The 18260-nt window shown below is 38.9% G+C and overlaps 1 protein-coding gene across 1 annotated transcript; it reads left to right on the forward strand.

Annotated features, from left to right (window-relative positions):
- Window positions 1-122: 122 nt before the first annotated feature.
- LOC124612967 (PRADC1-like protein) lies at window positions 123-17882 on the forward strand. The gene is made up of 5 exons (XM_047141495.1): window positions 123-514; window positions 643-773; window positions 8187-8302; window positions 15868-16035; window positions 17623-17882. Exons 1-5 carry the CDS (start codon window positions 421-423, stop codon window positions 17741-17743), a joined length of 630 nt encoding a protein of 209 aa, XP_046997451.1. The 5' UTR covers window positions 123-420; the 3' UTR covers window positions 17744-17882.
- Window positions 17883-18260: the final 378 nt, after the last annotated feature.

An 18260-nucleotide genomic window follows, 5' to 3' on the forward strand; every position in this document is an offset into this window, starting at 1 on the left:
CTACACTGAACGACATTCGCTGTGAAATTATTCAACGTTAAATTAATTCAAATTGATTTTACAATAAGACAATGACCTTCGCAGTTTCTCTGAGTTTCGCAGTTGCGCTCAGTGTGCTATCTTCAGCAAAGAAATTGCGAGGTGAAAGCAATGTGTGAAGTTTTAAAAACATGAAATGGAAAAATATCAGGGGACATGTGATAAAATGAATTTTCTTTCTTTTCACACAATTTCATAAATGTCAAGGATTCCACCCCAAAACTAATTTCACACGATTTTTCCTTGCCATTGGCATTATCGATGACGTGTATTTTAACTGTGAGAAAGGGCTAAGGTTAAGGGATGCGTGTCTTAACGCGTAATTAAGTTTGTCAGTGAGTATCATTTACGGCAGATAAAAAGTGAAATAGTGTACCGCGTATGATGCTCCGGAACATTATTTCACAGCATTCTGTGTTGTTTTTTGCGTTAACTGTGCTGTGGCCAGGATGTTTACCAAGTGTTGACTTCTTCGGTGAGCAACAAATTTGAATGTTTACGAATTGGGTTATTCAGACTGCAGTAGGAAATATTTAGTTGTGTTACACCATTATTTGCAAATAGGTGTTCTGGTTGTCTGATGGCATTGGAATTATTTTCCAGTTGAAAGTACGGGTCCTCTCCTCGAAAATCTCGATAATTTTGACTTTGACATTTTCTTTGAAGTTATTGAACCAGAGGAATTGGCTTATACATACAAAATACGCCCAGCGAAAGATTTTGGCATCCCACTGGTAAGCAGTAAATTTTGTCGCCGGCGTAAAAGCCAAATATCTTCAGACAGAAGCAAAGTAGAATGAGAATGCACCTTTTCTTTCATGATTTCATTTTGTATATTTACATTTAGTTTCTTTCTGTTATACCTTAGGAAATGTTTTGATAACTTTCTCCAAGGAACGCATCAAATTTCGGATCATAATCTTTTTTTTTTTATTTTTTTTTTATAAAAAAATTGTTATTGACATTTAATCCATAACCTGTCCTAATCCTATTCGATTATTGACAATCGCGCACAGAAATTAGCATTTTTATGTTTAAAATTAGTTGTATTAAATTTTTAAGTTCAAGTCATCAGAACAATCATCTTTAAACATACCGTGTAGGATCTCAACAACCATTAACACGTGTTAAAACATAAATCACGTGAAACACATACAGAAACTTACTAAATATCATCTGCCAACTTGTTAAATTACAGTCAAAATCAAACAGTATAATTCTTTTTTGATATGAATTCAGTTAGTGCTGAAAGAACTTGCACATAGTTCTCAATGACAAATAGCAATGTTTCTTGGGGACAGGGTGGCAGTGAACTCAACTGCCAAAAAATTGTTTCCCTCAGCTTTATAGTTGCTGTGAACATCTTCCTTATGTTTGTAAAACTATAGTCTTCAGGTTATTATAACAATTACAGTATTGTATAATGCCTATTTCTTCAGGAACATTGTGGAAACTCAGCTGCGGGCTTGGCACATTTGTCTTTACCTTCATCACTTGTGCTCAACTATTGTATTCAAGGCAAGAGTCATGATTTTGATACCATTTGAACTACACAAAGATCAGGTAGAATATTTTATTTGTAGGATAATGTACACAAGTGATTTATAGTACATGTTTAATGACTGTTAGCCATTTATTTTCTAATGATCAATCTTTTGAATACTTTTATCCCATAAATAAAATGTATGTCATTACACCTTTCAAATAGTAATTCATATTAGCAGCACACTTTGCTGCAGAGTGAAAATTTTATTGTGGAAACATCCCTCAGGCTGTGGCTACCTATGTCTCCGCAATATCCTTTCTTCCAGGACTGTTGGTCTTGCTACTTTTGTAGAGTGCTTGCCTGTGAAAGGCAAAGATCCTGAGTTCAAGTCTCGGCCTGTCACACAGTTTAGTCTGCTAGGAAATTTCGATACAAATATGGCTTGAGAGAGGGTGTGGGAAATTACTACCCAATCTACTTTTCTCCTGTTTTTTCAAAAGTGTTCCAAAAAGTTGTTGCTAAACAGGTTGGCGTACAAAAAAATTTCATACAAAAGTTAAATGTAATTGCAAAAAGATCAGTGTGGTTCGCATAAAAACAAAACTACTACGTAAGTGGTTAATAGCTTTGTGGAAAACAATGGCTGCACTTAAAAAAATTAAAAAAGTGGCAGGAGTTTTCTGTGGACTTATAAAAGGCATTTGATGGTGTGAACCAGTCTCCACTACACTGTGAACTAGAAACTATGGAAAGTGTTTTAGAGTAGATCAGCTGATGTTTGTGAAACAGAAAGCAGTGGATTAATGTAGTCTCAAATAATGGATATCATTTCTCCAAAAGTATTTTATCAGGTGCCCCACAAGGTTCAATTCTGGATCCAGTTGTTTTCCTCTTCTGTGTAAATAACTTGCTTGCAAATTCTCTTGCAACACTATTCATAGATGGTACCATGGTGTTGATCGAAGTAGAACATATGGAGCAGTCACCACCAAACTTCATAAATACTTTAAATAATTTAGACACTGTTTCATTTAAATGACTTAGAAGTAAACTTTGAAGAAATCCAAATTGTGCTGTTTAGGACTAAATAATCACAAACAAATAAGCTTCAAATTATTCATAAAATCAGGAGCTGCAGGAAACAGATCACAACAAATTCCTTGGATATGTCTAGATAAAAATCTGTCCTGAGGCACTTACAAACTGCCAAATAAACTAAGTAGTTTAGTGTGTGCAATCCCTGGTTGTTTGTATTGAACAAACATGAGAACGAGAAAGATTGTGTACCATTTATGTTTTAAATCAGTTTTAAGATACAGATTTATTTTGGGGGAAAATGCAAGTAACATGTCAAAACTACTAACTATACAGAAAAAACAATTAGAAATGTGTGGGCTTTAAGATTTTCCAAGCGTAGGGAGATTTAGAATATTTCTCAGCTGTGTGGCATCATCCAGAAGGTGTGATATTTTGACAAGCCAACTTTTGGCATATTCAGTCTTCCCTGGTGACTGACGGACTTCTGCTGGGTACTACTTCTATATCCGTCATGCTGCCTGTGGCCCCTAGCTGGCTGCTGTGGGTGCAGACCTGGTGCAATGCTAGGGGAAACACCACCAGGACTCAATCTGCTGCCCCCATTTCCCGTACCGCTGGATGGAGGTCTCTGCTGGTTTGGCAACAGTAAATCCTTGTCTTCTTCAGTTGCCTTGACAGGAGTGGATTTCCACAAAGATTGCCACTGTGCTTTGACCATGCTCAAGGCTGGGACCCAGGCCATGTTTACTTGAAAACTGCTGTCTTTGTTTATAAGTTCCTCGTGCAGCCAGATCTCTGCAGCCTCTTTCAGAGTGCAGTCCAGATGGTGTTAGACTGTTGCAACAACTTGGTGCTGTAGTAATCCTTACCATGTCCCTGGGTGATGGAGTGCTCTGCCACAGCAGACTTTGTCAACTGTTTGTTGTCTGTGTCACTTTTATACTCACTGGATCTCCCCTGTAATGTCCTGATAGTCTGGCCTACATACACTTTTGTACAGTCAAGAAATGCAGTAGAATCCTGGTTTCTGGAGACTTACATCATCCTTTACTGATCCCAGGAAGGCTTGCATTTTGGATGCAAGGTGGAATGTGCACTTGACATTATGTTTTTGTAGTATTCTTCGGATTTTTGCTGATTTGTTCCTGACATATGGGATAATCACTATTGCAACAGGTTTCTCATCATCCACAGCAGGCTGTGGCCTTGGCTTCTTGGGTCTTATGGCATCTTGTACCTGGAAGTTACACCATAAGCATAATGTCAAGTGTGTGTTCTGCTGACCAGCCAATGCAAAAGCCTTGTTGGGATCAGCCAAGGATGACCTAGGACCCCGGAGACAGATACTACACCACATTTCTTAAAAATGCAATAAATGAATGTAGTCCAGACTATCCGAATGGTACAGGGGAGATGCACTGCTCATAAATGCCACCCAGACAGTCCACAAAGTTCACTGTGGCAGGGCACTGTATCTCCAAAGGACATGTGATGAATTACTATGGCAGCAAGTTGTTGCAACAGGCTTATCACCTTCTGGAACTGCATTGGTAAAAGAGTCTGGAGAGATTCAGCTACATGAGAAACTTATAAATAAAGACAACCAATTTCTAGGCATGACAAGACATGTGTCTTAACATTAAACATGGTCAAGCAAAGTAGGAGTCCACTTGGAAATCCACTCCTGTGATGGCAACTAAAGAAGATGAGGATGAGGACATATTGTTGCCACGCCAACAGAAACCTGCATCTGATGGTGATAGATTTAAAGGTGGCACCCAACAGAAGTGAGTCAGCCATCAGGAACCTCTGAAGATGACAAGATGTCAGCTTTCCGAAATATTGTGCCTTTGATTTTGGCTGACACAGCTCCCTCACCTCACTCCATTTTATTATTTTTGTACAACTGTTTTACCTATCTTCTTCCCCCCCCTCCCCCCTCTCTCTCTCTCTCTCTCTCTCTCTCTCTCTCTCTCTCATATTTGATGGTATGTGGTGTGTTTCCAGAATGAAAAAAATTTCAGCAATCAAGTAATCATCATATAGATGAGGAGTGATGTTGTTCGTAACTTATAATGCCGATATTTATATTAAGAATATGAATGCCGATGTTTTTTCCCTTCAGACTGTCTTCATATTACACACATTTTTAATGGTTTTCAGTAATTGTAGAAGTGCTTTGCGACAGTATAAGGTCAGGGATTGTTTCCTTACCCTGTACGTGTTCATTTCAGTCTCCAGATAGATTCCCTTGATGCTTTTTCTTGATACGTCACTTCAGATGCAAATCTTCGTTCCATCTTGTGCTATTATTAGTCTGAGAGGTCGACAGGAGCATCCGATCCAACGCGTCGGCTATGACCCGTGACGTAAGGGTGTTGTGGTGTGACGGCGCGGAGTTTGGTTTGTGCGTGTGGCGTGTTTCTAGATGTCGTTGTGTTGTGGTTTGTTGTGCGTTCTGGTGGTGTGTTCAGGGTTTTCGTTTGTGTGGTGTAATGGGCTCAGTTTGCTCTTGCTCATTATCCAGAATTGTTCGAGTGTCGGCTGTGTTTGTAGTGGAATTCGTTTCAGTGAGTTAATGATTTTGTGTTGTTCGCTGTGTCGTAAGGTAATTTTAGTAAAATTAATCGATTGTTGTTTTTGTTCAGTAATGGATATGAAGGGTAAAATTAACAGTGCACATCTGAGGGATATGATGGGGAACACTCCTTTGGGACTGATCAAGTTTTTGCAGCTTTTTGGTTTAATTGCTGAGGTTGTGAAATGCTCTATTTGTGGCGAAGAAATGAAGTTGGCTAAAGTTCCGGCGTCTCGGACTAGGGAAGGTTATATGTGGCTCTGTCGAAAAGACGACATTTGGTGTTCCATATGGCGCGGTTCCTGGTTCGAGAAGTCTAGGTTGGGCATGCACGAGATTGTACTGGTGACTTATCATTTTTGTTATAGATCCCCACACAGCTTTTGCGCGCATGAGACTGGTGTGAGTGAGAGGAGTGTGCTTGATTGGTTTTCTTTTTGCCGTGAAGTGTGTTCTGAGTTCATTAAGTACAGGGATAAGCTTGGGGGGAGGGGGGGGTTGTGGAGGTGGACGTGGACGAGTCGCAGTTTGGGAAAAGGAAGTATGGGGGGGGGGGGGTAAGTCTGTGGTTGGTCTCTGGGTGTGGGGGGCTGTTGTTCCGGGAGGTGGGTGTTCTGGATGTGTTTTTAGGGTTGTGGAAGGGAGGTCTAAGGCAGAATCAGTGGGGTTAATTGAGGAGTACATAGAACCGGGGTCCACAGTAGTTTCAGATGCATTTTCTTCATATAGGGGGTTGGGTGAGAGGTTGATTCCATCATTTAGTCCTTAACCATAGTTTAGAGTTCAAAAATTATGAGACAGGGGCTTGCACAAATACAATAGAGGGGATGTGGGGGGCTGTTAAATCAGTTCTTGGGAGGGGGAAGAGGTGCTCTTCCAACCTTCAGTCTCATTTAGATGAGTACTGTTGGCGGAAGAGCGTCCCTGAGGGCTATTGTGTTTTTCGCATTTTTTTAAGGGCTGTTAGTAAAATGTATAGGCGGAAAGTGGTTGGTTAGGGTGGTTTGGGTAGGTGGGTGGGTGGCTGTGGCTCAGGGTGGGGTGGGTGGTTTCTTTCGTGTTTGTGAGGGGGGGGGAGTGTGTTGGTTTGTGTTTTAGTTGTGGAGGATCTATTTTGTTGAAGTTTTTGTTGAGTTGTAGTGTATGATTGAGATTTTTTTATGTTGCATTTGGTTTTTGTTTATAGTTTTTTTTTTTTATTTTGGGGTGAGGGGGAAGGTTGGGTTTGTTGGAGGAGGGAGGGGGAGGGGGTTGAGGTGTGGATGGGTCGGATCTTTCTTTTGGTTGAGTATTTTTTTCTTTTTTGTGCTAAGTTTTTTTTTTTTTTGTTTTTAGTTTGTGTGTTGGGGTCAAGGAAGTGTTTTATTGAAATGTGTGGCTGTGAATGTGAGTATTGGTATCGGGAGATGTATTTGAGCTACATAAGTCAAGGGAAGAGTTTGATCCTAATTTATGGGATCGGGAGCTGCTGTTGAGCTATATAGGTCAAGGGAAGTGTTCGATCTCAACGTGTGGCTGTGAATGTTGGTATTGGTATCGGGAGATGTTTTTGAGCTACATAGGTCAAGGGAAGTGTTTGATCCTAATTTATGGGATCGGGAGTTGCTGTTGAGCTATATAGGTCAAGGGAAGCTATCGATCCCAATTTATGAGATCGGGTGCTGCTATTGTGCTATGTAGGTCAAGGGAAGTGTTCGATCCCAATTTATGGGATCGGGAGCTGCTGTTGAGCTATATAGGTCGAGGAAAGTGTCTGGTTCCAGATGATATTGTGTTTAGTGGTATTTGGGGATTTTTGTGATGTGGGGTTTTTTTTTTTTTTTTTTTTTTTTTTTTTTTTTTTTTTTTTTTTCCCCCCCCTTGGTTTTGTATGGGGGTGGGTGTCTAAATTTGTTTATATTTAGTTTGTCCCCACCCAAAAAAACCCATTTCCCACACTTGTCCTGTTAGTGTCATTAGGCTTTTTGTGGAACATGTGTATGTTTGTTTTTCGATGTATTTTCGTCTTCATAATGTGTACATAACGACTTTATATGTGCCATATTGGAATCGTGGTGATATTGTGGGTCAAAGCAGACGGGTGGAATCGGACGCTTCCGTATTTCCAATCTGAGAAGTGGAATTACCAGTGCAGCTTAAGAATGAGGTTTGGTACTCAACATTAAGTTTAACTGGCAGTGTGATTTCATGTAGGTTCTGTAGTAATGCAAATGTGTTACAGTGGTCGGAGATGGTTTTATAGTAAGCTTTGTGCTATCTATAAACTTTTCCTTTTACATTTATCCTTCAACATTTAGTTTAATATCAATTAGGACATCATTACAAAAAACAGTCTGTGTCATTGTGGTTATATGTGAAAATTGAAAACACAATTGACTAGGCTTGTTTTAACAAATGCCAAAACTCTCATCTTTAAATTTGAAAATCTGTTTCTGAAATACTTGAAATTAATCATCTTCGAGGCAGACCAAATGTGGACTCTTCCACAGTTTGATATGGTCACTTGTTTTGCGGCCAGCCGCTGTGGCCGAGCGGTTCGAGGCATTTCAGTCTGGAACTGCACTGCTGCTTCAGTCGCAGGTTCGAATCTTGCCTCAGGCATGGATGTGTGTTACGTCCTTAGGTTAGTTAGGTTTAAGTAGTTCTAAGTCTAGATGACTGATGACCTCAGGTGTTAAGACCCATAGTGCTTAGGGCCATTTTGAACTTGATTTGCACCTGGAACAATTGAGTAATGTCAGAAACTCTCAGCAAAAATCAAAATGTGAAGAGCATCTGTGCTGTGCCACTATGTAAACATTTTCCCCTCAACTCTGCATTATCTGTTCTTGACCTTCCAGCAAGTTAGCTTGAACAATTGCTTGTTTTGTGTTTATTTAGACATTTTTTTCTGGTCACTTAATGTTGTTAGTTTAATAATAGTTTATTGCTCATCACATTTCATATCCTTTTTGCCGCTGTCAACATATAGTAAATAGAGTTAACAGTTGTAGCGTATGCTCTTTATGTTGCCATCACATCTGATTTATGTGATTATTGTTTCAGAATGAATCCTTTGCTGGCCAGGGGGTGGACCTGGTTCTTGTTTATCCAGCTACTGGTTGCGGCTGGCCGTCAAACGCTGAAGAAATAGAAGGAAATGTGGCTTTGGTGGAAAGAGGGTAGGAAATAAATAGTCAAATGATAATAGAATCTGCATTTTTATAAAATGATTGTATTTATCCATATTAACAGATTAAAAATTCATCATAAATATATAGTGGTAAATTGTAATGAGTTTTGAAGCCACAGTACTATAAACTAAGTAATTCTCCTTGCCCCTCCTGCCCTTAACTTTAGTATTCAGTTTTACTCTTTTTAAAAAAGAATAGAAACTTTATTGGCTTTCCGTATACTTCACAGAGAATTGGCTTTGTAGTGCGTCCAATACATTAAAAATGTAGTAATGATTATTTTGCATAAATATGTATGTACAAAACAAGTAGATACATATGAAAGAATATGTACAATAGTGTCATACATAATTGTGCTTTATCTTAAGTATGCATGCACAAAACAATGCAAATAATCTATCTGTGCTGGTGCAGTACAGTCAAACACATACAGACATAGTACTAATGTAGTTATCATCAAAAACAATCAATTATTGACAAAATTATTTAATTGGATAGATAGAAAAGCTACTCACCAAGCAACGGCAGAACATACACATAAAAAATGGTTGTAATTGGGAAGCTTTTGGAGCCAGTGGCTCCTTCTTCAAGCAGAAGGGTTGAAAAGGAAGAAAGAGGGGTGAAGGAAAAGGACTGGAGAGATCTAGGAAAAGGGGTAGATTTAGGGAAAGTCACCCAGAACTGCAGGTCAGGGGAGACTTCTTGTATGGAATGAGAAGGAAAGACTGATTGTAGGGGACTGCGTTGGACAAGATAAGAAAACCTGAGAACTTAAAGGTGGAAGGCAGGGTAATATGCAGACGTCTTGCATGAGTTAATAAGCTAAGTGTGTTGTATGTAACGGGAGGGAGATGGTGAAAAATGGACAGGAAAGACAATGAAAGATGTAGAGAACTAAACCGGAGTGAAGCACAGAGTAGTTACAGTGAAGAAATGCTGAGGTGGAAGAAATTAACGTAAAGGGAGATGGGTGCAGAAGGAGAGTAGGGTCTGACAAGAATATTGCGGAGACTTAGAGGACAATGGAAAGCTACTCTAGGAGTGGTGAGAAAAATTTCTGACAGAATAGATCTCATTTCTGGGCATGATTTTAGGAAGTCATGGCCCTGTCGAATTAGTCGATTAACACATTCCAGACCAGGATGATACTGAGTCACCAATGGTGTGGTCCGGAGCGGTTTTTTGGAGGGATCAGCAGTACCAGGATTGGATGTGATGGTCCCAGAAATCTGCTTTTTAATTAGGCTGGTGGCGTAATTATGTGCAGTGAAGGCTGAGATAAGAATGGTGGCGTATTACTGTAAAGAGTCTGCATCAGAGCAAATATGTTTTCCTTGGATGCCAATGCTGTATGGGAGGGAATGTTTGACATGGAAAGTATGTCGACTGTCAAAATGTAAGTACTGTTGGTTGTTGGTAGGTTTAATGTGGACGGAAGTGTGTAGCTGGCCTTTGGTGAGGACGAGATCAACATCAAGGAAAGTGGCATGAGATTTGGAATAGGAGCATATGGAAATTTAATTGGGAGAAGGTATTCAGAGATTCCAGGAATTTTAGCAGGTCAGCCTCACCATGGGTCCATATGGTAAAGATGTCATCAATGTACCTAAACCAAACCAGAGGCTGAAGATTTACAGATCACAGGAAAGTGCCCTCCAAGCGACCCATGAAGAGGTTGGCATAGGAAGGAGCCATCCTGGTTCTCATGGCCATATCCATGGTCTGTTTACATGTCTGCCCCTCAAAGGTAAAGTAGTTGTTGGTAAGTATAAAGTCGATTAAGGTGAGTAGGAAGGATGTCAGGTTTGGAATCAGGTGGGTGCTGACTGAGGAAATGTTCAGCAGCAGACAGACCATGTATGTGGGGAATGTTGGTATAGATGGAGGGGGCACTAGTGGTGACAGTCAAAGTTGAAGCCAACAACTGTAGGATGGCCAGGGTGATAGGGTTTGTGGATCTTTGGACGAAGGTAAAAGGTGGGGGCGTGTGGTTTGAATGGGGTGAGAAGTTCTGTGGATTGAAGTGTTAGTCTTTGTAAGGGGTGTGAGGTTTTAATGTCAAACATTCCCTCCCATACAGCCTTGGCATCAGAGGCAAACATATTCGTTCAGATGCAGACTCTTCACGGCAATACACCACCATTCTCACCTCAACCTTCACTGCACATAATCACCTCACAAGCAGATTTCCCAAGACATCACATCCAATCCTGGTATTTCTGATCCCTCCAAAAAACAGCTTTGGGCCACACCATTGGTGACTCAGTATTATCCTGGTCTGGAATGTGTTAATCAGCTAATTCGAAAGGGCCATGACTTTCTAAAATCAAGCCCTGAAATGAGATCCATTCCATCTGGAATTTTTCCCACCACATCTAGAATAGCTTTTTGTTGCCCTCTCAATCTCTGCAATATTTTTGTCAGACACTACGCTTCTTCTGCACCCATCTTCCAACCCTATGGCTCCTACCCCTGTGAGTCCCTGCTGCAAGACTTGCCCTATGTACCTTCCTACCACCACCTATAATAGTCCTGTAACTGGCAAAACATATTTCTTCCATCTCAGCATGTCTTCACTGTCACTACTCTTTGCTTCACCCCATTTTAGTTTTCTATGTATTTCATTGTCTTTCCCATCTATTTTTCACTGTCTCATACCGTCTCACCATTACATACAATGCATTTAGCTTATTAACTCATGCATATTGTTCACATATTACACTGTCTTCCACCTTTAAGCTCTCAGGTTTTCAAATCTTGTCTGATGCAGTCCCCAACAATCAGTCTTTCCTTCTCATCCTGTAGGTAAGTCTCCCCTGACCCGCAGTTGTGGGTGACTTTCCTGAAATCTATCCCATTTCCTAGATCTCTCGAGTCCTTTTCCTTCACACCTCTTCCTTTCTTTTCAACCCTTCTGCCTGAAGGAAGAGCCACTGGATCCAAAAGCTCGCCAATTACAACTGTCTTTTATGTGTGTGTTCTGCCGTCACTTGGTGAGTAGATTTTTTATGTGTGCAATTAAATAATGTAGTTGTCAGCTACTTATTGTGTATCTCTTGTCTCAATGTTAAAAAAGTCATCTGTTGAGTAGCATGATGTACGTTTGAACCACACTTCTGTGATATGCTTGTTCAAGGATAGATGGCTCACTGGTAGTTTATAATAGAATTTCAAGGGCGACCAACATTTAATCAATATTCTAAGGGAAAATACCAATATCTGATTATGAATTTAAAGGAGGATTTAGTAGCAGTAAAGTTCAACTGCACAACTATGTCATATTTTCTTGGAATGAGTGACAGTGAAGATATAAATACAAAAAAAGTGGCATATTTTACTTACTTTTTCTCTGTTATGTCATATAGTATCATATTTCGGGGCAACTCCACAAACCGAGAGAAAGTATTTAGAGTGCAAAAGCATGTAATAAATCTCATTTGTGGTGTAGATTCAAAAATGAGTTATATTATGTTTTCTGGCACGTTCTGCACCTCTGAGTATCTCCTCATTTCAGTGTGTGTGTAACTGATAATGAATCTAATGTAATCTAAACAAAACAGTTTGTTTGTTCATTGCATATAATACACAAATATAATCACAATGAAATTTACCAAATTAGCACATATATGTTGTGTGTGTCCTACAAGTATTTAGTTACAGAAGCTGCAGAACTCTGCAGTCATTTATCTTCCTGTGCAGATTTAAAATGCACTTTGCAATCATGATCAGAATTGATTTAATTCATAACCTCAGACTTAATTAGTCTGCTGTTGTTTCTCTGAACAATCCACTTATTGTTCATAAGCAAAAGAACCATTTTGAAGTGTTGTGAAATGTTCTTGTGCTGTGCAAGTCAATTGAGAAATAAATAATGTAATTAACATATTTAAACATAAACACCTCTATAAAATTCTTTCATGAGTCTTTGTTACTTCTGCGCATTATTTGTATGATAGCTGCTAACCGGAATGAGGCGAGTGCATCCGTGTGTTGCCAGTGCTGTCCAAGAAACAAGTAAACATTCTTGCTCCCTCTGCACGCAGAGGCTATGTCAATCTTTATCTGCTCCTTGCATTCCCTTTAGCTAAACTGTCTGCTTTCTGTAGAAGCACAGACTGAAAAAGACTATATGTCGACAGTAATATCGACTATTATATATGAAACTTTTCGAGATTTGTTGGACAGGGAACTTGAACTATTGATAGTACTTTGTGGGATTAATATTTGCAATAGTGATTGTGACAAAATGTATGGGACAAACAGGCAGCCACTAGGGAGCTGAAAGGATTTAAAAATATTGCCGTAATAAGGAGAACCTGTGAAACACAGAAGAGTTGGGCACATTAAAAAGCTCATCAAAGGCTTTCTCCCAAGCTCTAGCAAAATTTTCATTTTCTTTTTGTGTGTGCCTCTCGATGGCTCTACACTTCTACTATTCAGCGAGTGGTCTCCTTTACTCTTAAATTATTTTGATTGTGCCAGAATTGTCTTTACTATCTTTATACTGTGTAAGTTTTTTTATAAACAAGCAATTCCAGTAATTTAACATGGTTAAGTGTCTCCAGGTTGAAGTAAATTTCTTCTATTTTTATTTTATTTGTAGATAAAAGGTCGGTCCTGCACCACTCATTGCTCATTTATTGTACTACTTTTTTGTACTCTTTCATGGGTGTTGATATTTGGTTCCCTTTTGCTTCAATATGACTGAAATAAAATTTACTCCCTCTATATATATATTCTGTCATCATGTTGCATTTAAAACACCAAGTTTACTTTAATTCTCTTATAACTTATTCCAATAACAAAAAACATAGTCATAACTTGTGACCTCTTTCAAGGTTGCAGCTTAGTTCCCGGTGGTAGGAGGAAATTTATTTGGAAGAAGTCTTGAGAAAACTAAAATTTGACTGAACATATAAAATAAGCTTTAAAATGAAAATTTGGGAGAGGGTTTAAAGTAAAGTAGTTGCTTTAAAAAATATTAAGATCCACAAGAAAATTGAAAAAGAGCTATCAGTTACATAGGAAGGTAAGAGAAAGGTGAGATGGACAAAAAATAAGAAACTATCTGAAGCAGTTTAATTAAAAATAAGTATTTGTAGAACTGTTAAGAGAAAACTTCAATAAAACAGAAAAAAATGACAAAGAGACAGAATCGGGCCAGTGTTTTGCCCCCTGAAGCTAAGTACTGGTCTGCCAGCCTCTCTCCTTATAATTTAATGGCTACCTCAAGTGAATTTTCGTTTTGATACAATGAAAAAAATGACGTGGAGTCATATAGCCGTATAGTTAAACTTACTGTAATACGGACAGCCTAAAGATTTGAGTGTGATTTATATTTGTGTCTCAGATTTCATGAATTTGAGTCAACACACTTTCCTTGGCCAGAAAAGTTCTGCAGGATAACTTGCAAGATTGCCACTCTCCATTCCTTCTTTGTGAGCAGTGATTGGTCCTCATTTATCTTGCATGTATTTTAGACTATAGTTGTGGGTGAAGAAAACAGCAATCAGTTTTTTAGTTGCAGGGAGGCAGAAGAGAGTGATTAGCCTAACCATATCAGACACAAGGAGCTAATGGAGACATTAGCTATACTGCAACTGCAAGACACTACACAAAACTTCATAATGTGAAAATAGATGTAGCAAATGAAAATAAATAAATATGTAGATAAATAAATAAATAAACATTCTTTGATACCTTTTGTGGATATCATTTACTTACTGCTGTTTGTCAGCTGACATACTGAATATAATGTATTATCTTTTAACAGAAATGTGTAAGTATTGTTATATAAAGGGCGAGTCAAAAGTCCTTGGACACCTTCATACGTTGGAAGATTAAAGGGAAAATTGGAATGTGATGATGGGAACATAGGTTTGATGTGGGGCCTCAACTTTTGGAGTGAATGTCATTCATGGCCACCATATTGAAATCCACCATTTTGGATTCAAGTCTTTTTTATAATGGGAAGGGGGGTGTATGACACATCAAATAACACTCGCTTGAGCTCTGGAATTGAGTGGTGTAATTTGTTTTTGTCTATCTTGTACAGTTTAGAGGTTATTAATGTTCAAAGTTGGAAAGTTACCTGCATACCGACTGCTACAACACATGTTCTACTTGTTGTCCATCCCATGCAATGCACAATTGTAGTCACCGCAACCACTCTGACTGCGCACTGAGGAGAGTGTCTCCTGCAATTTAGTCACAGGCGTGGTGTATGTGTTCCTCTAGGTGTCTCAAATCATGGATGCTCTCAGCATACACTGTCTGCTTAAGATGTCCCCATAGATAAAAATCAAGGGGCGATAAGTCAGAGGATCTGGGCGGCCACTCCAGGGGACCACGGCGGCTGATCCACTTCCCTGGCAGTTGTTCCTCCAACCATTCACGGACACCAATGCCATAGTGTGGAGGAGCTCCATTGTGCTGAAAATGAGATGGAAAAATGCTATCAGCGTTCAGGGTGGAAGGGAACACAAGGTCGTGCAGCAGCATCAGCTATCCCACTTATCGGTGTGCAATATCCGGACAACGGAGGTTTGGCTTATTCCACATGCTAGGACCACACGACGGATACTTCATTTAAGACTTTTCACAAATGATGCCACAACCGCAGTTGCAGTTTCCTCATTGGTGGCAGTCCTTGGTCGCCCACTACGTGCCCTATCATGAACAGAACCCGTCTCCCGGAATTTGGTGATCACGTGAGCCACCGTGCTATGCGATACCGGTTCTCTGTCTGGGTGCCATCTGTTGTAGTCAGCTGTTATTGTTCGGTATCTGCGTTCCCCTGATATAAGGATGATTTCGATCTTCTGTTCACATGACAGACCCATTTTAGATCGCCTGGAACAAAGAGAGACACGAGTCGGGATCAAGGTAACTTTGAACATTAATAACTTCTAAATTGTGCAAGATAGACAAAAACAAATTACACCACTCAATTCCAGAGCTCAAGCTAGTATTATTTGATGTGTCATGCACCCCACTTCCTAATAAAAAAAATGACTTGAATAAAAAATGGCGGATTTCAAGATGGCGGCCATGAATGACATTCACTCCAAAAGTTGTGGCCCCACGTCTGACCTATGTTCCCATCATCACATTTCAATTTTCCCTTTAATCTTCCAACTTATGAAGGTGTCCAAGGACTTTTGACTCGCCCTGTATTTCTGTAATTGCATTTATACGGGACCATTGTCATCATTTTTTGAGTCGTTAGAAATTATACCAGTTTTGAGATTTAATCAAATTCTACTTAGCAAATGGCAACAAAGTGACATGATGAAAATTTGGGCTGGACAAGAAGCATGTCTGGATGTCCAAGGAGGTTAAGGCAACCGTTCTAGGGAAGTAGAGTCCTGGTCTGACACAAATTTTCAACCTTTACTGTTGATTTATTTCAGTATCTATAGGCAGCTGAAGTTCAGATATCTCGTAATATAGTAAGGAAAGAAATTCCAATTGATAACTAAATAGTAGGTAATTTTCTGTCCAAAGCAAGATTTGAAAGTATCTGACGATAAAGTTTGTTTTATTTTCTTCAGGGAATGCTCTTTTTTGAGCAAAACTATAAAAGCAGAAGAGGCTGGTGCAACAGCAGTGATTATTGCTGATTATGATGAAGAGAATGATGGTGTTTTTATAGAAATGATTGATGACAAGACACATAGGGAAGCTCATATACCAGCTGCTTTCTTATTAGGAAAAAATGGGTGAGTAAACAAATAAAATTTTACTTAGGTTGTGGAAAAAGTGGGAACACAGGAAGCCTTTAATTTTGTTATTAAGGAGGAATAATGTTTTGTTTAATTTACAAAATGATTTTTCTCAGAATCAATATGCTTGGGTCAAATAATATAAAAGATAGTTTTGTTACATATTTTATGATGTCCAGTACTTTGTGTGTGAAAGAATGTGGGAGGAAATGTAAATTCATTTGCCATTTCAAAAACTTAGTTTAAAATTGAGTCATGAGTTGGCCAGGGGAGACTTCATGGAGTTCTAACTGTGGGTAAAGTGGTTATGGATTTGCTCTTTATCGCAGTGAAAGAAGCAAAATTAAGGAAGAAGTTAAAATACTGATGTCCATATACCTGCTGACAGAGTTTTTCATCTGTGGATAATAATGGAATTAACAGAATAACGCATTTATGGTGTATTCAAGATGTCTTGTTACACTTCTGGCACAGAATAGCGGTATCATTTCTAAAACTAGTCTCAAATATCCAACAGTCATCCTGCCTCAGAATTTGGTTTCTGTGAATTGTCGTGTTTAACTCAAACATGTGTTTGTAACTGATTAACATTGGTATAATCTAACAATGGGAATTCATCTTGGAATATAACAGTGTAAGGAAAATAAAGATTCCTACTTACCATTAAAATGACATGTGAAGTTCGAGACAGGTGCAATTGAGACACTTACACATTAGCTCTCGGCCATAGCCTTCATCAGAAAAAGAAAAACATGAATGTTAATTCACACAACCAATGCACACATGACTGCCATCTCCAGCAGCTTGGACCTGAATATAACTATTACACGGAGTGGAAGCAGCAGTCTTGATGAGGCGCGGAAGTGCCTGGGTGGGAGAGGAGAAGAGCAGTGTCATTTGGTGGAGCATGTAGGGACTAGACTGTCAACAGATGTTCCATCAGGTGGCTGTGGGGTAAGGAGATGGGGGGGGGGGGGGGCAGCATCTGAATATGACTCCAGTGAATATGTATGACTCTGGCTCACCAGTAATAGTGTGTATTAGAAAATCTTAATGAAGAAACCCATAACTTTTGATCAGGAAAACAAAAGATGATTAGGAATATTATCACTTGTCCCTATCATAAGGTTGCACATGAAAGCAAATGTTCTATTTGGGTTACAACAATCTGTTGGAGTGAAAACTGGACGTGTATTTCTAATCAGGTGGCTAATGCTTTCAAACATGGTCCTGAATCATTCCTGGAGAATGATGGAATGGCCCATCAAGTAAAACCATGAGTGATCTCTTTTTTGAATTTGTCAGGATGATGTGCTATAATGGTTTGTCGAATGAAAGTGCTATTGAGTAGATCACTAGATACTAAACCAACGGTGCAGTGATATATCTTGGAGCTTTCCAAAGCTGTCACTCTTTTGTATTATATCTGTGTGATGATAAACAAAAGATTTGCAACTGTTTATGTGTAATATATTTACAAATATATGCACAATCAAACAGAGTTCAATTTTTCTGTCTTTATAATTTTATTAAAGTTTGCTGTATGACCACAAAAATTTACTACTTGTTTGTTTTGTTTTCTAGGCATGTGATACGAAGGACACTTGAACGTCTGAACAGAAATTATGCTGTGATTAATATACCTGTTAATTTAACATTTATTCCGTTACATGAAACAAATCAGCCTCCTTGGATAAGATGGTAGCTAAATAAATACTCAACAGCTGACCGAACTAGTCATCAAACTTCAGTCGAGTAAAGTCAAGAAGACATTGTTGATATTAACTCCAATAAAATTATTTGTACATTGTTGTCTTTAATAAATATCTGACATTGTTTGCAAACATGATTTCCATTTTAAGACTTACACTTAAGTGGACTTGCTGTCTATGTCTAATGCTCAAACATTTTTTTTGGAGAGAAACGTATTAGTTGTAGTGGCAAAACCGTAGTAGTTATAGGTTAATGAAACAGGAGTCTAACATGTAGCCCTTTTATTATTGGCAGACAGTAACGTGATACATTTGACAGTGTTCATTAATGTGCAAAGAAGTGCTGATTGTTTTTGTATTTTTCAGGCATGTGGCACATAGATTAACAAATTCAGCGAAAAAGTTCTTTATATATGTCTTGATTAGCTGTGTGTAGTTAGTGGTCCCACTCTTACAAAGAAATAGAATCTTTCAGTTTTTTCTCTAGGTTACTGTCCAAAAACAATAATA

This window comes from Schistocerca americana, chromosome 4 (assembly GCF_021461395.2).
Source record: "Schistocerca americana isolate TAMUIC-IGC-003095 chromosome 4, iqSchAmer2.1, whole genome shotgun sequence".
NCBI lineage: Eukaryota > Metazoa > Arthropoda > Insecta > Orthoptera > Acrididae > Schistocerca > Schistocerca americana.